The 23,423-nt window shown below is 43.9% G+C and overlaps 1 protein-coding gene across 2 annotated transcripts in view; it reads left to right on the top strand.

Moving 5' to 3' along the window:
* The window catches only part of LOC133357684 (glycine receptor subunit alpha-2-like), a 140,121-nt gene extending 134,635 nt beyond the window's left edge, over window positions 1-5,486 (top strand). For both annotated transcript variants that reach the window (XM_061575775.1, XM_061575777.1), the window contains exon 10: window positions 852-5,486. In XM_061575775.1, coding sequence (XP_061431759.1) covers window positions 852-867 — 16 coding nt within the window. In that variant the 3' untranslated portion in view covers window positions 868-5,486. The remainder of the gene's footprint in view (window positions 1-851) is intronic.
* Window positions 5,487-23,423: the final 17,937 nt, after the last annotated feature.

The raw sequence follows: 23,423 nt of genomic DNA, 5'->3' as shown, positions 1-23,423 counted from the left end.
TCTGGAAAACTTTATTGGACTCTAATTAGACCGCAGACAATAATAGGTGTCGGTGCCGCAATGCAGAAAGGAGCAATAAACTGTAACGTCACCTGCGGGTTATTCATTGCGAAGTAGAGATGACTAATTGAGTCTCTGTTTTGCAATTATCCGTAGCGCGAGGGTTAGAAGGTGATTTAATTCTCAAACCATCCATAAAGGTTAACAAACAGCATATATATTACATTTCTGTCATCAATATTATCATTGTTACAGAGTGCTTTCATTATTCAGAGTGTTTACTTTTATAATCATTCATTACCCATCACCCTCTCTCCCCGCTCGCCCCCCCACTCACTCAGCTGCGAGTATCGTCTCCTCTCTTCATAGTAAAGGTTTTTGGGTTTAGATCGCGTTATTTATAAATGTGTCGCAACTCTCCACCACCCGACACGGCCAATCAGTAAAAAATGTGTCACGTTGACAAAAGACAAAATAGTTCACTACTTTAGCCCACCGGTGTGTTGAAGAGTGAATCCACAACATTTACAATTTGAGTAGTACGACGACGCGGAGGGTTGCGACACATTTATAAATATCGCGATCTAACCCCAAAAAACCTTTATTATGAATAATAACGGTCGCGAAAGCCTACGTGTTAATCCTCCTCTCTGTTCAATCGCGCGATGTAACACGTGAAAGCAGTTGAACGTGCTCCTCAAGGCGAGGGTGAGTCTCTGTCTGCGGTGAATGCCTTCGGGGTGATCGTTGGAGGCGGCTGTGTAAGGGCATCGTGTGTCTCTCTCTCTCTCTCTGCCGCTGTGGCTTTCAGCCGGCAAGGGCCTAAAGTTGATGCCTTTGCTTACCCACAGAGATGCTGGCAAGTGACCCCGGGTTATCCCGTGGCTCGCTACCAACGTCCGTGGCTCATTTACTCAATTTCACACACACACACGCACGAAAAACGATTGCAGCAAAAAGATTCGTTATTTTTTCAGGAGGTTTATTTTCTTTTCTTTTAGGAGGTTTAATTTTCTTTTAATTTCCTTGATTGTAGGGAGAGAGAGAGAGAGGGACAAACTTTTAACATCAAAGGTCACTACTTTTGGTGGTCACATGTTCACATGGTGCAAGAATGAAGACCTGGTACAGACACACTGATCTCCCACCACTTGGCCCCCCTCAAATCCACAGAGCCCCCCCTCCTCCTCCTATCCCAACACCTCCCCCCCATACCGCTCTTGCCAGGAACGCAAAGGCAATACATGTTCCCTGTGACATCTGCCACTGCTAGCCTTACGCGTGTGCAGTTACCAAGCGAGCGTGATTCTGACCGCTTTAACTCGCGCTGCCGTTTCGAAGCCTTCCCGGGGCCGACTACTGCTTCCGTTTAAACGTTCAAATAACCGTAACACTTTTACAGCGCTTCCAGACACCACGTCCAGTTGTACATAATCGATTACTGTGAAAAGTGTGCTGTCCCAAGGCAGGGGGGGGGGGGGGGTGGAATATATAAAACTATCAACCATGTTTATTTTTGTGTTTCTGTGATAAGATTTTGCTAAACAAAATGCAAGTGCTTTGATCAATGAATAAATATGTGCTGTAATTATCGCGGAAATTGGGTGATAGGCACGGTTAACAAGAACAACATTTGGTCGGCATATATGTGGCTTTATAAAAAGTGATCTTCAAATGGGCTTTCCAAACTTTCCCATGATGCAATGCTTCTCGTTGGCATTTGCTCCACAACTGAAACCTTGGTCTGTATTTTGACTTGTTCTACATTTTTAGTGAAGTGATTTAAAGAAACAAAAAGAAAACCAAATCAATGCCTCCCATAATACGGGCAGCCACGCTTCACAAATACCGCGAGACTCAAAAGCTCAACGACGATGTTGAGCTTTCGCGATTTCACCAAATGAAGCTGATGTAGCGCAAATTGTAAATGAAACAAAACGATTGTTTAATTGCCGATAGTCGCGAAATTATTCGGATGCAAAGATAAATAATTCGGATGCAAAGATAAATGCCCCCCCCTTCCCCCCCACCGCAATCTTTGCTATACATCCGTTTCATCGCGGCACCACTCAGATTTCAGCTCTCCACCACTCAGATTTCAGCTCTCCAGCAAAATGCAGCTCTGTTACATTGTCTGGCTGGGGGGGGGGGGGGGGGGGTGCCCCACCGCATTGGTAATGCGGCTGCTGCCCTTTTATTCATCGGCCGTGGCGCTTTGCTCCTCGCTAAGAGAATGCCCCCTTCGCTGCAGAGCCAACGGATGTCACGACCAGTCACGGTAATCACGTTTGGAACAAATGCCACCTGGGAATTGCCGCCGACGCCCATCGGGCAATGGGATGGAATGTATTTTATTTCGTTTCTTTTACTTCTTATTCCGAGTGATTGAAAAAGGCTTTTTTTTCTTTTTATTGTATACGAATTGCCACTACCCCTCCCCGCCGGAAAAGATAGTTGGACGAGTGCGCGCATACATGTTAGATTCGCGTGAACATCGGCAATAGACGTGCTTGCATATGGTTTGTACAGTATATACGCATTAATGCTGCGCGGTACGAACCGCCGATGAACAAATGAAAAGGAATACGATTGCTGTGATACGCTGAATCGTGTATAGCCTGTGCGGTAAATGACCCTGTGTTTGATGTTTTGTAATCTCAAAAAGTGTCATCATTGTCCCTAAAGTTGTTGTCTTGTGACGTCACGGCAGAGCACTTTATGAACAACACGAACATGCGACCCGAGTACTTTTGAAGCCGATCGCTTGACAATGCAACGAGACCCATCTACAGGGCGCGCAGAGGATGGCTGCCGCCTCGTTATATGGGCCAGTACCCAACAGCAAGCGTGTCGCTTGCTGACTTTACCCGTGGACTTTCGTTGCGTTTATTTCGAGGTTTTCTTCTGGGCATTTTAGATTAATTTTTTTAGAAATCTTGCACGAAACAAACAAAGAAAACGCTGACTCTACGTGGCGCAGTTTGACGATTCCCGGACGTGCGTTTCCCTGACGCTTTAAAAGAGGCAGGCAAGTCATTTTTAGTTTAAGTTTGATGAAGGGACATTTTTTACACGATTGGAACCTCATTTGCCAGTAAAAAATATGATAATTGTCTTTTTACCCTTCTATCTGGCAACAAAACTGACACCTTTTTACAAGGAGTCATGTTTGCATAGACCACAATACCTGCAGCCATAGTGCGCCTTTTGGCGTCATCTGGTCCAACCCATGTGAGACTAGGCTCTAAGGAAAGCTGTCTCGGGTGTGGACCAATCAACTTCAAGGACAGTGCACATTATCAGAGTTATGTTTTTTGTTTGAATTATGACTGCAGGTATTGTGGTCTATGTAAACATGACTCCTTATAAAAAAAAGGTGTCAGTTTTGTTGCCAGATAGAAGGGTTAAAAACCAATTATCGGACATTTTTTGTTGTAAAAATGTTACTTGGGCATGGTTCGACAGGCAAAAAAAAATTGAGGATGGTGATTCGGGCAGAAGCAACTTGTCCACATTTATAGCTCGGGTTAAGGGAAACCTGGTAGAATTACCACGGGGCCTGGACGCACCACAGACAGAACCCACCGACTCGTTTATTTACCACCGCCACGTTGCGATGGTGACGGAGCGCTTTGGTTCTCGCGTAATACTCTGCACGTGTCAAATGATTTAGCTTTTCTCCCCCCCCGCCCTCCCCCCCCCCCCCGTAAATAAGCCATATATTTTTTGTTAAACTTGCAACGATTAATTTTTCTTTGAGACTTCTTGGACTCTGTGACGTGCCTCGTTTTGTGAAGCCGCCCCACCACGCGACGAGAGAGAAACTGGCCACAAACGTTTTGAAGAACCCTCCTGAAAATAAAATATATATTTTCCCGGTGAGGCTCATACCCGGATATAATAGTCAGGACTGTTATTCTAATTGAATGCACTTTTTAAACAAAGTTTGTTTTTTTGTTTTGTTCGTGTAATTGTTAAAAAATTGTAGATGTATTTAAAAAAAAGGGCAGCCATTGATTCAAGTTGCTGTCGTTACGAAAGTATTCAAAGTCTATATATCTACACCATATCAATGTGGCATTGTAATTTACTGTATATTGCACAGCTTACGTATGTATATACCGTTAATGTTATTTACAGCGCCTGTTATCAATCCACTGCAGGATGAAAGCCTCCCTGCGCCGTGTGTGGTATGTTTTGACCTCGCACACAGCGGCAAGAAATTGACTCACTATTTAAGGATGCGATCCTAACAAAGCAGGGCGCTGGCTTTGCCCATCGGCAAGTTATTCGGCATGGCATTTTGTACGCGTTTCAAACGCGTCCTGGAATCATCGGCGAGCCGTAGCCAATTCAAAGTAGATTCTAACCTCCTAAATATACCTCACATGAGCACCTCGCCTCTCTCTCTCTCTCAGTGACAGCTCCCGTCATCTTGGCGTGTTCAGCCTGACCATGCCCTCTCCGTCCGCAACTTTCCACCTTCCCCCCCCCGACCTGCTGTTCAGAGACCGAATGACGCTCCGCTTTGTAACCGAGGACTGGCCGCCGTGATTGTGTGTCGTAACCGCGGCTGTTAATGCCGTGCGCAACAGCCGTTCGTTCCTCGTTCAGACGTCACGCCCGTTGTAGACTGTCGCGACATAGACATACTTTTGGGATTTATGCTATGCAACGCCAAATTTTAATGCTTAATGCTGCAGTTGCAAAAGGAGTTTGCATAGCCAGGTGTCATGGGGCACAAGCCAACACAACCGCGGAGGCTTCTTAAAAATGCAGCCACTTATACGCATGCGCAGTGCGCGCGCGTGCATGTAATGGCCGCTTCGTTAAATCAATTGCAGTCGGGATATATACAAATATTTAACAATAATCAGTCCCTCCAGAAAAACGCGGAGTTTTTTGGTAATTGTTGCGGGCAAAAATCGTTGATTATGCGGCACGTTTTCTTAAAAAATGCGATGGAATATGCGGGATATTTATGCAATTTTATGCGATTAAATTGCGGGAACGTGCAAAAACTGCGGTTTGATGAAAAAGAGAAAAAAAAGTGATTCCCCCAACACCCTATTCACTAGGCTACTACTTTAATGTAAAGAGTCATTTCTTATTACTTCCTATGATAAGCAAGCATACTACATCACAGAAAGTGCTGGGGATATTTAAGTTCTCATCTTGTTTTATTTCAGACCTTAACAAACAGATGGCTCAAACTTACAAAACATTGAGTCGAACAAGTTCTGTAGCTTTACAAAATGAATATGCTACAACTTCTGTAAAAATGAATAAATAAAATATTAAAAAATAAAATGTGTGTTTCCTGTTTTACAGAGGTAGCTATACAAAACAGACATCTTCTGTTAAAATAAGTGTTTTCAGTGCACAGTAACGTAAGCAATACAGTAACAGTACAGTATTACAGTAATGTAAATTTACATACTACTAACAAAAAAGTGCAATCTTACAACTGTAAAGTTGCATAAACTCCTGAATAAAACTAACTACGTAGCCTCTAACACTTCATAACGTTCCCATGGCAACAGGGGAAATGGCTGCGCTTGTGTGAAGTAAACGCAACATTTTTCAACTTTCTGCTAAGATATATGTGACTTTTTGCAACGAAAATGCTGGGGATTATGAAATCATGCAAGCCCGCATATTTTGCGCGCGGAAATCTGCAATTTATGCGGCGAAAGTGCGGCGTATTTGAAAAAACGCGCCCCCCGCATAAATATGCGGACTTTGGCTGATTTTGCGTGGAATCTTGCGATCGCATAATCGCGTTTTTCTGGAGGGACTGAATAATACGTGGACAGTATCGTGAGAAAGGGATATGTTTCAGCTCAAGAGGCCTTTATTGAGATCAATTCCCCCGTCCGTGACAACCACCGGCCACTTGCAGGCAGTCTGACCAATGCCTTTCTCGTCAGAGTACATTGAAATTTTTACACTATGAGACCTCTTTTACCAGTGGCAAAATATAGTAGTAGGTTTTTACCCTTTTAAACTAGTACAAAACTGATACCTTTATTCAAGGCATCATGTTTGCAATAACCACAACACAAGTAGTCAAAAAAGCAAACAAAAAGAAGCATCTCTGATAATGATAATAATATGCACTGTCCTTGAAGTTGATTGGTACCAGTTTAAAAGGGTAAAAACCTACTACTATATTGCAATTTTTGTTTTACCATTCCAGTGGGCTGATTGCACTCGATTGATGGCAACTGACTTTAATTTCCCCGTGCAATCCCCACCGTGATTTAATATCGATTATAAAAAAACTCCCCCTCCGTAGTTGTTGTTGTTGTTGTTTAAACGATTGGACGATATGTGACTGGGTGCTGTGCAGTGGCTGATGGGACACGCCGAGTGTCGGAGAGATGACAGACGCGCATTTGTGTCCCAAGCAGTCGCCAAAATGTAAGACGTCGTTTGCGAAGACCTCTTTGGCTGAAAGATCGATCATTTTTCAGCTACGTTTCCCTAAAGAAAAAAAAAAACAAACAAGACCGCTCACTTTTCTACATTTTGATAACTCGCTGCACGCGTGCACACCGTGCGCGCCATTCAACCGATTAAATAAAAAAACGTGATCTTGTATTCTGAACGACAAGCATGCGAAGTTGCATGAATATAGCAGCAAACGACACGGATATGTTAAAAGGACCTCTGGCGTTTTCCTCCCCCCCCTCCCCCTCCTATAAAAAATCTGCTCATAGACCCCAGCTGAACTGAACGGTGGTAGTGGTAATATATCTCGTGTGAATCTGCATAGGGTTACTTCTAATTTACTCTGTCACTATCCAATAACCCTGCAATGTGTTACATAAGCAGGTTGTACATGCCATTGTCAATGACTGCTGATATAATTGCTTGTTATCTTCAGTTACAGCGGTAAATCCATTAGCGCCCTTTATACCAATAAGATCAGCAAGCGTGCGTGGGTTGGCTAGAGGTGGTTGTTCGCAAAGCAGTGCATTATTTAAGTGCATTATGTAGAATATTATTTTTGTTGATTTATCCTCGGTCCAAACATGTGATTCAGAATGTAATGAGTTGGGAGGTGGCTCATTGACTGCTGTGAAACAAATGTTCTTTATGCAGGTACGTGTTCATCGATTTATTTTCCCTTGCAAAAAGGAACTTAATAAAGTATATCTATAATACTGTCAAGGAAGTGTAGTTCCAGACGTAGCATCTTCCTGCCAAGATTCTCAACCACTTCACGCCCGCCTTTCAAGTCAACGATTTCTCATAAAAAAAAATGTTGCAACAACGAACGAAAACAAATACTTGTAAAAAAAAATATTGTATCTGTACATAAACAAAAAGAGGTGAACTTGCATGAACGTGATATAAAAAATTATGTTTCACATGACAACAACAAAAAAAAACATTAAAAGAAACTACTAGCTTTTTAAAAAATATATATACGTCAAAAAAAATCACGTTTGTTCGGCATGCGAGAATCTAATGAAGGCGGGGTGGGTTTAGGGGGCAGCGGGGGGGGGGGGGTGCTTTGACTCTCTGCCTTTACGGCGTGAGAGCAGCAGCAACAACAGCGGTGGCGGTCGTCTTCCCCTTATTTGTGTAGCTTCGTGGGCATGCAAAAAAAAGTCCAAAAGTGTTTTGCTGCGCTGCAAGGGGATGGCCGCACAGCGCGACAACTTGGGGGGGGGGGGTGGGGGGGGGTCTACTGGTTTAACAAAAAAGTGCCGTACGTGTACAGACGAACCGATTTTGCATTGTGTGTGTGTGTGTCGTATCCGACTTGTAAAAAAAAAAACTTAAGATCAAAAGTTGCGTGAAGTCCGAAGCTCATTTGTGGAACACCACCATCGATGATGTGATTTAAAAATAAGTAAATAGATGCATGTGCGCTGGCATGTGCTTTAAATAGTGTCACTTTAAATTTAAACAATAAATATGGAAGGCCCGCTTAATGGGATTTGGCTGGCTTCAACGTTTTCCCTTTTCGCCATTTTACGCGTCTTTTGTTCCGGTGTCGTCGATAGATCGCCCCCACACGTTTTACTTTTGTTGTACAGATCTGCCCGAAGTAGATTGTTCATAGCAGGTCTGGAGAGCTCACGTTTCCAAAGACTCAGTGTTTACAACAACAACAGCAGCAGCAGCAACAACAATAACCCAAACAGTAACACTGCTCTTCGACTTATTAATTTGTCTCCCAAATGTGTTTTTTTTCTTTCAAATCCTTCAATTTTCTCATCGCCCAACCCAAAAAAAAACACCAACCAACTTTGCATTCTGTGTGAAGAACACGCAAAAAAAAAGATCGAGTTAGGCCACTACATTGCCAGTGGCGGGTCCCGAACGCACGAATAAACCAAACTTAAAAAAACAACAACTCCCGCGACGTTACGAGACACGTGGTGAGTCTTTCAATCGCGCCTAATCATCGGTGTGCAGAATCGCAAAAAGAAAAATTGTCCAGCGTATCCATCCCAGTATCGTGTTTTGGACATTACTACGGTACTCGTAAATTAGGGGTTAGTCGACGACTCTCTTTTTTTCTTGTCATTTTCACAAAGTCGTCGTAGCTGCGTAAAGTGCAAAAAGATGGCCCGTTCCTTGGCTTTCGACGTCGTATTGAGTGGCTAACGTCCTCCTCCTTCGCACGGTGGTCATCAGACGCAGCAGTCAAAGCGGGGGGGGGCTTTGGTTTTGTACCGTTTCATGGTTGTTCATCTATTCCACGGCGGGCATTCGGGGGTGGTAGCCGAGTGGGCTAACGACCTCGTGTTTGTTTCGAGTTATTTGCCGACTGCTTTTACATTTCTACGTGGTGATGACGACGGTGATGAGGATGACGAGGCGCTTCGTCGAGCTATAGTTATCGTTTGTGGTGGCCAGGTCGCTTCTGAAAAAACAAAGTTACAACAGGTCAGTGGGCCATACGGTACCTGGTCAAATAAAAACAAACGGTTTAGTTTAGAGTGGAGCGATTAGTCTTCTTGTTCCACCGGAGCAACTGCACATGCTGGGTTGCTCAAACCATGCTCTGAACAGGGAGTGAGCTGGAGAAGCGTGGTCAGACGTCGATGAATTCCAAAGCGCCGTGAAGGCATAGACGGGGGGCAATGCTGAATGGGTGTGGTACACGATCCTTTGTGAATGACGCGCGCGTTCACAACGGGCGCATTGACAAGGTGAAGCCGCTTGCAGGCACACTCGGTCCCCTTAATGAAGTTGGGTTTCGTACGGAGCTTCTAACAAAACTAGAGGGTGGGGGTGGTGGGGCAGCTATCGTGACGGATACCCCAAGGCATGGCTTTTCTTAAGGGCCCATTACGCCGCATTAGTGGCTCAATAAATAGCTTCTAAGAGAACCGTAGCGGGAACAGTGGTTCCATTCTTATCCCCCCCCTCGCTCTCTGCATGTCCGCTTGGTACAGGCACGCGCGGGCTGACGAGCCGGGGCTTATACGAGCGTGCTCAGACTTGTGCAGCCAGGTGTTCATTGATCGTCTTAAGTGGTGAAACATTTTTTTGTCTTCTTCTTGGTTCTTTCGGTAAAGTCACGTAGAAGGGAAGTAATAAAATAATAAAAATAAAACATAATAAAATAATTCTCACGACGTTTCGGCCACAACGCAAGCAGCCGTCTTCACCTGAGGACGGCTGCTTGCGTTGTAGCCGAAACGTCGTGAGAATTATTTTATTATGTTTAATGCTTATTATTTTATTATTTCCCTTCTACGTGACTTTACCGAAAGAACCAAGAAGATGAATCCCTGCAGTCACGAAAGCTTTAAATCGAAATGTTTTTGTCTTCTTTTTCTCCTCTCGACCCGACCAAGCAGATTTCGTGACACGGGGAGAGTTGCCGGCGTTGCGAGGGTTCGGGAGAAGGGTTTTGCTCCCCCCCCCCCCATCGCACGGCCGTGGAATCAGGACGGGATGGGCGCAGATATTACGGTAGACATCGGTGAGCCGCATACGAGATGTTAACTACCTCGCCTTGAATGCGGGAGGTCGTGGGTTCTACCCTGACCTTGATACTGCCTACTGTATCATTTGCAGTTGCATGTCTCTCTCTCCCTGTGGTCACGTGGATTTTTCTCCGGGTCCTCCGGTTTTCCCCTCCACATTTAGAATCAACATTGCGCTGCTATAAATTTCCACCGGACGATAAGCCACTTCGTTGAGCCATAATTTGTGGTCAAGTTACTTCTGAAAAAGAGCTCTATCGCTCGGTGGACCTTTCCTGGTAAAATAAAGAATAGTTTTTTTATTGTAGTTTTAAATGAAAGGTGTACTGTTGTCAAGTCGGTAACTCTCCGTGAAGTGTTATGTTTGGGAATAGCCTCACGATACCGTGTCGTACAACTAGTGCAGTAGCTACATCAATGTAGGTTGATTTCACTCCACGAAGCCGGTGATTTTTTTGTCCATTTATAACTTGTGATCAACCTCTCCGTGTGTCGTGAAGACGTAGTTTTACCGGTCGCGTGACGAGGTCACCACTGCCAATGCTGAGTGCATCTCCCCTCGGCACCCCCACCGCCGTCGGCTAGATGCCACGGCTGCGATGAAGCTCTCCCGTCCTCAACGTTGACCTCTGGGTTGTCACGACGACGCCGCCGTCTTTCTCTCGGTACCCTCCCCCCTGCTGCCATTCTCATTCGCCTCCGCAACATTTTCCTGCCACGTTCTCGATTCAGACTTTCCGAGCGGCGTTCCTTCTCGTCGCGAAACGCCGAGGCGTCCTTCGTGACCACCTGTAGAAGACGAGAGGCGTCTTTGTCCAGCTATCTGCCCCATGCAGTAATGCATTTACTTCTGCACCAAACGCTTCTCTCTTCATACTTATGTTGACCTTTTTATGCTCACAAAAGTGGTTTGTTGAGTCCCTCCCGAAGGCACCTACTAACTTTTGCACTTACACATTCTTATTTCCTACTGGCACCTGTGATAGATGCTTGGGGCCTTCCCCTTACCGCTGCCATTAGCAATGTTTTGGGACATCTCCAGTTAACAGCCAGTTGTCCACCCTTGGTGCCTATAATCTGCCAAAGGCTGCGATGACCCAGTCCAAGGCCCTCATTTGGGCTAGGTCAGGGATCAACAATCAAACAAATAACAAGAGGAGCAATTTTTTTATTTTTCCGAATTCGGTACAAAAACTCAACATTTCAAGAGCCGCTGTGCACGTGAGTAGGTTACGAAGCAGTCTGTAGAAGAGCCACGTGCTGCTCTGGAGCCACTGGTTACCAATCCCTGGGCTAGGTCGTTGCAGATCTCTTGAGCTGCAAATGGGACCCACCGGGATCCCACAATTACTTCTGCTGTTTCTAAACTCGTCTGAGGTTTCCGCGAACGCGTATTTGGGCAGGACAATGAGCCACTCTGTGATCTCATTCTGAGCACCACATTGACCCACTCTGTGATCTCACTCTGAGCACGACATTGACCCACTCTGTGATCTCATTCTGAGCACGACATTGACAGTGACTCTGTGATCTCATTCTGGGTACAAGCGTCGTGAGTTTCGTTCCAGACGAGGTTTTTGAGGTGGCCTCTTTATCTCGCCTGGAGTACCACGACAGCCTGCAGATTCCCCACAATGCTTCTCCAAAACTGCCATCGAGTGTTTGTTTGAGGCATACACAACACAATTCAATGATAATCCTTAAATTCCCAGCTGGGATGGTTTTGTAAACATTTGATCAGTACAAACCCTTCCCCCCCCCCCAACTCTAATCACACACACGCACACAAGCCACTGTGTTTCCCTTAAGCACACACATATATCTGGTTCATTAACCTGTTCGGCAACAGAGCTGTTCTATTTAACAAAACTCTGGTGCACCCCTTCCGTGGATATAACCTCTGACCTTCGAGAGCAGCGGAGTCGCACGCGGTGGTTTTTTGGCTGTCTCCCTGGCGCGCAGCCGTTTAAATGTTAGTTTTTAAACCTTAAAACATAATTTTACTTAAGAGCTTACATCTTGAATCCCTCCCTCACTTGATGCAGCAAATCTGGCTGTGACGGTCCCACCTGATGACGGAGACTTGTGTTGCCTCCGAAACGTCGTGAATGTTATTGTTTAATTTTTATTAATTTTTATTGCATTTTTTACCTACGTGACTTTACCGAAAGAACTAAGAGTATGAATCCTTGCAGTCACGAAAGCTTCAAATCTAGAATGTGGCAGGTGAATTGGGGTCACTATGGAATGTATTGGCAAAATGCACAACAGTCACAAACTGCATTGTTAAAGAAAAACTAAGGGGATGGGGAAACCTAAATAGATGCAGTTTATTCCATCAATTTCTTAGTTTGTATTAGTCATCATTTGTTTGTTATCTGCTGTATAGCAGCTGCTGTGTTTGTGTTCAAGTAGCTCTGCGTGTGATGCAGCTCTCCAATTATTTTGGTCAAAGACAAAAAGTAGAAAATGGCTTTCTTCTTCTTCTTCTTCGAAAGGCTACCGGCTGCTGCTCTAGAATGACACGTTTCTATCCTACGTCGTATGACATAGTGGGATGATAATGATATTTATTCCAGCTCTGTAGCAACTGACTCCTTCTCCATGCGGATGCATCTTAAGCAGTTCCTCCCGGCACCTGTCGTCCGCCTCGTTCACAGAAGGTCAGCATACATCTCGGCAGCAATGACGCACACTCACTCCCACTGGCTCGTCATCCCTAGGCTGTGCTGTTTCGCTGGCGTTTTTCCTCTACGTCTCCCAAGGTGGTTACTGAATTCTCCAGCTCTTTGGTCGTTTTAAAAAAAAACGAAAAATTTCTTAAATTATTATTTTATTATTCCAATAACAATTTGCCCTCGGGTAGGGCACCTACTGGAAGCACTTTGGGCTCACTGCCCTCCCTTACCACCCTCGGAGCAACGAGCGTGAGCGGCAGATTTGCCGGGGAGAGGTCCTTTGAATGTTACGGAAAACGCACCTTCCTACTCTTAGGTTTTTTCGGTAAAGTCACGTAGGTAAAAAATAAAATAAAAATTTATAAAAGTAATTATAGAAATAAAATAAAATAATAAATCACGACATTTCGGAGGCAATACAAGTCTAGGTCATCAGGTGGGACCGTCACAGCTAGATTTACTGTATCAAGTAATCAAGTAAATCTAGCTGTGACGGTCCCACCTGATGACGGAGACTTGTGTGTTGTCTCCGAAATGTCGTGATTTATTATTTTATCTTATTTCTATTATTACTTTTATTGATTTTAATTTTATTATTAATTTTATTTTTTACCTACGTGACTTTACCAAAAAAAACCTAAGAGTACGCACCTTCCTAGCCACTGCCTGGCGTCTCTCCAGTGATTCTGATGAGAATTGTTCCCTCCTTGTCACAAAGGCGGGCGACTGGAGCAACCGGCAGAGTTCCTTCTCGGGAAACATTCTCTATGTATTTACAGACGTAACGCTGAATCTCTTTCGCAACCAACCGTGCTAATCAGAGTTGCGGAAAAGGACAATAATTTATACGTAAAAAGCCGTTCTAAAGGTGTGAGTTTGTCCATCTAGATCAGGGGTCCTCAAACTACGGCCCGCGGGCCACATGCGGCCCGCCGAGGACATTTATCCGGCCCGCCGTGTGTTTTTGCCGCGGCTGCCTGTCTGTTACTTTTTTTCTGCATGAGAAGGACGGTCATTGGTGGAAGAGTGAGAGGGGGCGGAGTTCGCCCCAATCAGACTGCATTGATGGGCAGTGCAGTCTGTATGTCTCTGTGTGGGCAAAGTTATTGCTGGTATATAGTTTTTGTAGCGCTGTATATATATTGGTATTTTACTAATAGCAACTTTGACTCCCTAGGAAACAATGATGTCAAGAAAGAGAAAAATTTACTCGGAGTGTAGGATATTCAAAGAACAGTGGACTTATGATTACTTTTTCATGCAGTACAAGGAAAGAGCTGTGTGTCTGATATGCCAGAATATAGTGTCTGTGTTCAAAGAATACAATTTACGTCGACACTATGAAACTCAACATAAAGATAAATATGATTGTTTGGTCGGAGAAGTGAGAAAAGATAAAATATTAAAACTGAAAAATACATTAACAACTCAGCAAAATACTTTTGTGAAGCAGAAGCAGCTAAATATTTCATCACTGCGAGCAAGTTTTCAAGTTGCCAAGCTAATAGCGTGCACTCGCAGACCATTCGTGGAGGGAGAATTTGTTAAAGAATGCCTTCTTTCTGTTGCCAAAGAGATGTGTCCAGAGAAGGCCGATTTATTTAGTACAGTGAGTCTTTCAGGACCTACAATTACACGGAGGATTGAAGAAATGGGAGACAATTTGCATCAGCATTTGCAAAACTCCACAAAAAAACTTTCCTATTTTTCGTTGGCACTCGACGAAAGCAACGATGTTCGTGATTCTGCACAACTTCTAATTTTTATTCTTGGGACGAATGACTATTTCGAAGTCACAGAAGAGCTTGCTGCACTGCAAAGCATCAAAGGAACAACTACAGGAGAGGATATCTATGAAAAGGTTTGCCAAACTTTGAATTGTTTGGAGCTGAACTGGGCTAAACTAGCCAGTGTGACAACTGATGGTGCTCCTAGCATGGTGGGGTCTAAGAAAGGAGTAATTGCTCGCATTAACCAAGAGATGGACAAACATAACTATTCTCATCCAATAGCCATACACTGCCTCATCCACCAACAAGCGCTGTGTAGTAAATCACTGAAGTGGGACTCTGTTATGAAAATTGTGGTATCTTGTGTTAACTTCATTAGAGCTCATGCACTAAACCACAAACAATTTCAGGAATTTCTGTCTGAGCTAAATGTTGACTATGAAGATGTTCTGTACCACACAGAAGTCCGTTGGCTGAGTCGAGGGAGAGTTTTGAAACGTTTCTATGACTTACTTCCACAGATTACAGCTTTTCTGCTTTCAAAAAACAAAGAAGTACCAGAGCTCAATGATGCAGAATGGAAATGGCACCTTGCCTTTCTGACAGATGTAACAGAGCTACTCAACAGTTTCAATGTGCAACTTCAAGGAAAGGGGAAGCTCATCTGTGATATGCAATCACATGTCAAAGCATTTGAAGTAAAATTAGGCCTCCTCATCAAACAAGTGAAGGAGGAAATCTTCTGCCATCTCCCCACAACTCAAAATCTGTTAGCAGAAAAACCATTGGTTGCATTCCCAAACAAAACATGTGTGGATTCATTGGAAAAAATGCAAAAGGAGTTCCAATTTAGATTTAAAGAGCTTCATCTCCATGAACAGGACATACAGCTTTTCCGTAACCCATTTTCTATTGACATTGAAAATGTGGATACAATTTACCAAATGAAACTGGCTGAACTGCAGAATTGTGACTCTCTGAAAGACGCATTCAAGTCAAGCAGCCTTCATAATTTCTATGCATCTCTCCCCTCTGAGACATATCCTCATCTCAGGAACCATGCACTCAAAATGGCATCCATCTTTGGCAGCACTTATGTCTGTGAATAGACTTGTACCAGAATGAAACATTTGAAATCTCCAACCAGATCTAGACTAACGGATACACACTTGCATCACTTGTTACGACTAGCAGTGACAAATATGGAACCGGACATTGACCATCTCATTAGCCAAAAGCAGGCCCATAGTTCCCATTGAAATACTGGAAAGTTTGTTGATTTAACTTTACTTGTTCTTCATTTTAAATATTGTATTTGTTCCCGTTTTGTTTCTTCACTTCAAAATAAGATATATGCAGTGTGCATAGGAATTTGTTCATAGTTTTTTTAAACTATAGTCCGGCCCTCCAACGGTCCGAGGGACAGTGAACTGGCCCCCTGTTTAAAAAGTTTGAGGACCCCTGATCTAGATGATGATTTAATGTTCAGCTCCAGCGACGGCCTGATATTGGGAAGAGCGTTCCCCAGATGACTACAGAAGCGCATCTGAAAGCTCCGCACGATGCGGCGAGCGTATTTGTTCGATGGTTAACCAAAATAATGATATGCCGCTGCAGTTGCTGCATGGTTTTATAACGGTTATAACCTTCACCGAATTGGCCCCCGTTTCGAGTAAATATGTTGTCACGAATACATAATATCTGGACTCTGGTAAAACTTTACAACATCGACTACTTATTTGAAAAATATTTATATTTGTATGTAGAGCTGTAGTCATAGTCAATGTTCATTACTTTAAAAAAATTGATATTATTCAAATGTACTACACAAATACTTTTAATCAACACCTATCATCTAATTTGCAATTTTTAGAATTGCTCTCAAGCACCTGGGAAGGCATAAGGCAGTATATAAATCCATAAAGGATTTAACTATTTAAAATTGGTGGTTGAATGACACTGTTATATTCATGTGGATTATGCATGGTGGATTGATTCAGTTCTGCGTTCAATTGTCAATTTTCACCATGAAAATAATGTCGGACTTGTTCACCCATTTGGGAGGAAGGGGTGATAATGTGTGGCTTCCAGCCAATCTCTTGGCAAAATATATAGAATAATATACGTGTGTGTGTCTGTCTGTATGCATAGTTGGCACAGTAGGGGGGCACAGGTGGTGCATCAGCCAGTCATCTCAGTCAGTCGACCTGTGGCACCTGGGTCTGCCCCGTGACCTCCTGCCAGCGGGCGTTCGACACTTCACGTGGCCTCAAGGTGCACAAGGCCTGGCACAAGCGTCGTGGTTACGTCACCACCACTTAGTGGCGAATGGCGGTTGTTGTTGTTGTGTACATAGGGGGAACGGTAGGGTAGCTGTTAGCACGCTGCGCTACGTACCCGGCGACCCGAGTTCGATTTCTGCCCATGGCTAACAACAGTGACGATTACATGAACCGGTCCTGGGCCTCCTCTAGGTCGACTCAACCTCAAACGAGTACCTGGTGCTGTGTGTAAACAACGTCACTGGGGAGACAAAGGCGGCCGGACGTGGTGTTGGCAACCCACCCCCTCGTGTACCGTGCTGGCCTCGATAAGTGCTCGCGAACAGCACTTTCCCCAACAGTCTGTTTAAGGCGATACGGGGGATTTTTTTCTTTGCATAGGCCAGTTATCTGTATTGTACATACAAATATGAAATCAAACGTGCAGCGTCTCCAATCGCGAGGTTTTATCTGTGGAATAAGCCACGCAAAAAAATGTCACAATTTCAAGCGTATTTTGTTCAGCGTCTGTTTTATAAGTTCCAGGGACGTCCGGTGACCTTTGAACTCGCACGTAAACTATTCGCAAGGAAAAATAAAACGCATTTCGCACGTCCATTTCTTAACCGCCAAATAGTTATATAAATTCGGAGAAGACCTGGGCAAAATGTGTCGAGTATAACTTCAGCAACGCTTAACTAAACGGTCAAGTTGAGTACAGGACGCACTTACGAACCATACCATACACACTTGCGGCCCTGTCACTCCACTGCTAGATGAGGGTCTCATGCCGCGTGGGTGATGAGCTATTTTAGACCAAACTTCACCACTCTGGTCAATTGTTGATGAGGTGGAGGAGCTATAGAAGTGGAATGCAGTGAATGTTGCTGCGCAGCCCTCTAGCTGCCCACCACGTAGCTCCACAGCAGCCTATAACACCTCTTATGTGCAGTGCTCGCCCCATCAATCGGGGCGCCACAGTGGCGAGATGTTAATTACCGCTCCTGGTATACAGGAAGTTGTGGGTTCGATCCCGATCCTGATCCTGACGACGCCTGCTGTATATTTGGAGTTTGCGTGTCTCTATCTCATCATCGTCACGGTGGCTAGGAGATGTTAACTATCGCTCCTGGTATGGAGGAGGTTGTGGGTTCGATCCCGATCCTGATGACGCCTGCTGTATATTTGGAGTTTGCGTGTCTCTCTCTTATCATCGTCACGGTGGCTAGGAGATGTTAACTACCGCTCCTGGTATGCAGGAAGTCGTGGGTTCGATCCCGATCCTGACGACGCCTGCTGTATATTTGGAGTTTGCGTGTCTCTATCTCATCATCGTCACGGTGGCTAGGAGATGTTAACTACCGCTCCTGGTATGCAGGAGGTCGTGGGTTCGATCCCGACCCTGACGACGCCTGCTGTATATTTGGAGTTTGCGTGTCTCTATCTCATCATCGTCACGGTGGCTAGGAGATGTTAACTACCGCTCCTGGTATGGAGGAGGTTGTGGGTTCGATCCCGATCCTGATGACGCCTGCTATATATTTGGAGTTTGCGTCTCTCTCTTATCATCGTCACGGTGGCTAGGAGATGTTAACTACCGCTCCTGGTATGCAGGAGGTCGTGGGTTCGATCCCGACCCTGACGACGCCTGCTGCTGTATATTTGGAGTTTGCGTCTCTCTCTTATCATCGTCACGGTGGCTAGGAGATGTTAACTACCGCTCCTGGTATGAAGGAGGTCGTGGGTTCGATCCCGATCCTGACGACGCCTGCTGTATATTTGGAGTTTGCGTCTCTCTCTCATCATCGTCACGGTGGCTAGGAGATGTTAACTACCGCTCCTGGTATGCAGGAGGTCGTGGGTTCGATCCCGACCCTGACGACGCCTGCTGTATATTTGGAGTTTGCGTCTCTCTCTTATCATCGTCACGGTGGCTAGGAGATGTTAACTACCGCTCCTGGTATGCAGGAGGTCGTGGGTTCGATCCCGATCTTGACGCCTGCTGTATATTTGGAGTTTGCGTCTCTCTCTTTCTCATCATCGTCACGGTGGCTAGGAGATGTGAATTACCGCTCCTGGTATGCAGGAGGTCGTGGGTTCGATCCCGACGCTGACGCCTGCTGCGTATTTGGAGTTTGTGTGTCTCTCTCTCACCGTGGTGGCTTTTTCCGCAGGTTTGCCGGTTTTTCCCCTCCACATTTCGAATCAGCATCACTGGTTCGGAGCATTTGTGTGTCTGCTATAAATGTCGACGTGATAAGCCACTTCGTTGAGCTATCATTTGCGCTGGCCAGGACGCTTCTAATAAAGAGCTATATAGCAGCGCAAGTGGGCCTTACCTCTTCTTGGTTTTTTCAGTAAAGTCACGTAGAAGGGAAGTAATAAAATAATAAAAATAAAACATAATAAATTTTTTTTTATTACTTCCCTTCTACGTGACTTTACCGAAAAAACCAAGAAAATGAATCCCCGCAGTCACGATAGCTTTTAATCGAAATTTGGGCCTTACCTGGTAAAAATTAATGTTTTTTTTTGTAGTCATTCATATTTTAATGCAGTATCCACGTTCAATCTTACCCTGGTTAGCTTTCACGATGTGGCATAATCCAGCACACTGTGGATGATTTGGCCATAGGCATGAAACAACACACATATATACATACGGTATATATATGTGTGTTTAAATATGAATTAAACAAAAAGTGTAAAATATTAAATTGGGCGATTTTTAGACCAGGATTTATTTATTGATGCATTTTTTGTTCACAGTAGCTAAAGAATCTGGGGCATATTTTTGCCCACCAGGTCGCATGCACGTACGTTGAACTTCACTCGCACCACATGTAGCCAACCGTGTTAATCGGAGGTGCGGGGGAAGAGGCCACAGCCACCTTGCGATGAGTAATTTTCACGCGCTGATGATAACCCTTACTGGAATCGCGTACATGTCGTGAATCGCGTACATCAAATGACTCATGTGCGTGCCATCCTGACTTAAAGCTTTTCGTGACTGCAGGGATTCATATTCTTTGGGTCTTTCGGTAAAGTCACGTAGATAGGTTAAAATTAATAAAAAAATTATAAACAAAAAAATACGTCGTTTCGATCGCAACACAAGCGGTCATCAGCGTCGCAGTTTTTTGTTTATTTTTTTTTATTAATTTGAACCTATCTACGTGACTTTACCGAAAAGACACAAATAATATGCGTGCCATCGTCCTGTTAATTCTTTACGTAAGAGTAAACTCAGTTTTGTATGCCAGCAATTGTTTATTTTACGCGAGTAATCAAAGTGACCTGTGGTTCAATCTTTGATTTGAAGCTTCCGTGACTGCAGGAATCCATACTCTGGTTCTTTCGGTAAAATAATGTATTTATTTTATTAGACACCTACGTGACTTTACCGAAAGAACCAAAGAGTATATGACTTGTGGTTTTGATGATTCGTTGCTTTGACCCAGGTGTAAACAACAAAAAATACCCCTGGTGAACGAAAATTGATGATGGCATTAGACCACCGTTAGAGGGCAGCATGAATATCCACACTGCTTTACATAAGCAGAGATCTAGAATGTTCCACACGCGTGCGGCTTGCATAATGTGCCGCAGTCTATCTCAGCAGAGAAGCACATAAACATACACATCGATGCACAGACCTATACTAGAGTCGTATATAATACCGTATAATTACACAACCATATACACAGACAACGCGCGCGCATACGTAAATATGCAGAACATGTGGAAATACGCGTAGAGTACACACACACACAAACGTCCGGTACAAAAAAGTGAAAACTCAACACATTTGGAAGGTATATTGCCTGAAACGTCACGTGTTATAATAGTTGTGCTTGTGCACCACTGCCAATGCAGAATCACAAGAGTTTGTTTTATCAGTTGAGTTGTTGCTATGGAGACCGGGAGGTCGTTAACCGTTGATAATGGAATTTGTCGTGAATTCTCACCCAAACAGAGTGGGCCTTGATAATAGTTTTTTTTACCCTTCTATCTGGCAACAAAACTGACACCTTTTTTACAAGGAGTCATGTTTACGTAGACTACAATACCTGCAGTCATAATGCAAAAAAAACATAACTCTGATAATGTGCACTGTCCTTGAAGTAAATTGGTCCACACCCGAGACAGCTTTCCTTAGAGCCTAGTCTCACATGGGTTGGACTAGATGACGCCAGGGCGCCTTTTGGCGTCATCTGGTCCAACCCATGTGAGACTAGGCTCTAAGGAAAGCTGTCTCGGGTGTGGACCAATCAACTTCAAGGACAGTGCATACATTATCAGAGTTATGTTTTTTGTTTGCATTATGACCGCAGGTATTGTGGTCTATGTAAACATGACTCCTTGTAAAAAAAGGTGTAAGTTTTGTTGCCAGATAGAAGGGTAAAACAACAATTATCATATTTTTACTGGCAAATGAGGTTCCAATGGTGTAGAGTGGGCCTTGTGAAGGCTGTTGCCATCTTCCCACTCTGGTTGATGGGTGAGGAGTGGTTGAGTGAGGGTGGGTGAACAGTGAGGGTGGATTGGTGAGCCGTTGTTGCTCTGAAGGCCGAGAAATTGCTGGTCGATGGTCACTGGGTTGATGGTGGCCAGATTCGTGATTCTCACTCAACAGAGTGGGTCTTATTCTTTGGGTCTTTCGATAAAGTCACGTAGATAGGTTCAAAGAAGATGTCATCAGGATGACGACCGCGTGTATTGAGATCGAAACGTCGTAGTTATTGTTATTTTCTTTGAACCTATCTACGTGACTTTACCCAAAGACCCAAAGAATATGAATTCCTGCAGTCACGAAAGCTTTAAGTCAGAGTTGGTCTTGTGAAGGTTGTTGTCATCTTCCACTTTGGTGGATGGGTGAGGAGTGGTTGAGTGAGGGTTGGCGTGAGGATGGATGGGTGATTCGTTATTGCTCTGGAGACCGGGAGATCGTTGATTGTTGATTGACGGTCGCCTGGTCGATGATGATGATGATGGTGGTGGTGGCCTTAGTCGTTATTTCTCACTCAGCAGGGTCATTTCGTCCAGAAGGAACCGGGGAGACGTGGCACTGAGATATGTACAGCTCATAATCTATAGCCCAGGACACCAAAACGAAATATCAACATGCTAATCCTGTGGGAGGAGGGGAGGGGGTGCTTTGCAAAGCACCTCAAGTACACTCATGCAAGATCTGCTTTGCACAGGGTGGCCCAGAAGTCAGGACACATTCGGGCGCTTTGAGTGCCGGATTTGTGGCAGAAAAGCAAAAATGAAATCGACTTGACTTGAATTGGGAGATTTAATTTATTCTAACACTGGCATGAACATTTTTAATGGCTTATTCTCTCAGTTGATATTTTATCCCTTGTTATTACTATCGATGTTTCTTCTTCCTGTGGTGTCACCTCAAATCCGTTGTTTAAAAAAACTACTCGATCAAGAGCCCCGAATGAATTTAGACAAACACAATCGATGCACGTATCAAAGATGACACCTGTAACCCTTAAAACAAAAGTCCTAAATTCGTTTCAAAAGAGAATTCATGCGTGCATTAATGAGAATTGATGAACATTTAAACACAAAAAACGTGAAATTAAATGACCCACGTGATTTGTTAAATGAACTATAATAACCCTATGTGTAAATAAAATAGGCTTAACCCCTTTCCGGGAAGAATTGCAGCTGTTAAGATATTCAAACACAAAATAGACACCTTTCACATCATCATCTTGATAGTGGTACTGATCAGTGCCACTATCAAGATGATTTCAATGCTGTATGTTTATGTTTGTCACTGGCGTGTAAGATTTAATTCCAGCTCTGGTGAATGCCACATGTTGTTAATCGTATAAATTATGCATTGTCCTCGCAATATCTTATCCATTTGAAATGTGACATGTAAAAATTACGATCTAAAATCTCAAAAGTCTGAAGAAGAAAAAAAACCCACATTTCTCCAGAAATGTAATATTCCACCCTGGCTAGCGAATGAATCATAAATGTTTCAAGTTTCATTTATTTGGTATAGCCCTGTGAGCCATGCGTCTCTTAAGTCGGGTGCAACCGCAACAAACTAAATGTAGGTGAGTCAACTCTTAATCTGGCCTGAAAATGTAAGATTATATCAAAAACATGAATTTTACTTAACTGGGGCCTAATTTGGTTTCATTTATAATTAACTAGTGGTAAGTACCTGGCGTTGCCTGGGCGAAAAAGGCAGACACACACATGGACTTACACACAGACATCGACCCGCACACATAGAAACACATCGACTTAGACGCTAATACATAATTTTTGAGTTATCTTGAACTGACAACTAATTTCACTGTCATCTGCATATTTATATTTGCCCACGTCTGTCACGCATAATCTACCTCATATCTGGGTAAAACTGTACTTTGTAAATATCGAATACTGTAACGATACAACCAATCTAAACGTATAATATCGTATATCTTGATTTGAAGCGTTCGGTGACTGCATAAATCCATACTCTTTGGTTCTTTCGGTAAAGTCACGTAGGTAGTAGAAAAATAATAGATCACGACGTTTCGATTGCAACACAAGCAACCATAATCAGGTGGAACAGATACAGCAGGAGAAATGCTGACATAGGAGAAAGAGATGCTGCAACAAGAGTTCATATCGTATTTTGGTGGGCTCAACCCAAGGGTAAGTGGGCGGAGCTAGAGAAGAAATTTGTACGTAAATGTAAATTTCTTGCTGTGGTCGTCCCACCTGATGACGGTTGCTTGTGTTGCGATCGAAACGTCGCGATCCATTATTTTTCTACCT

The sequence above is a fragment of the Lethenteron reissneri genome, chromosome 59 (assembly GCF_015708825.2).
Source record: "Lethenteron reissneri isolate LAM-NWPU_2019-01 chromosome 59, ASM1570882v1, whole genome shotgun sequence".
NCBI lineage: Eukaryota > Metazoa > Chordata > Hyperoartia > Petromyzontiformes > Petromyzontidae > Lethenteron > Lethenteron reissneri.
This window is presented reverse-complemented; position numbering and strand designations above follow the sequence as displayed.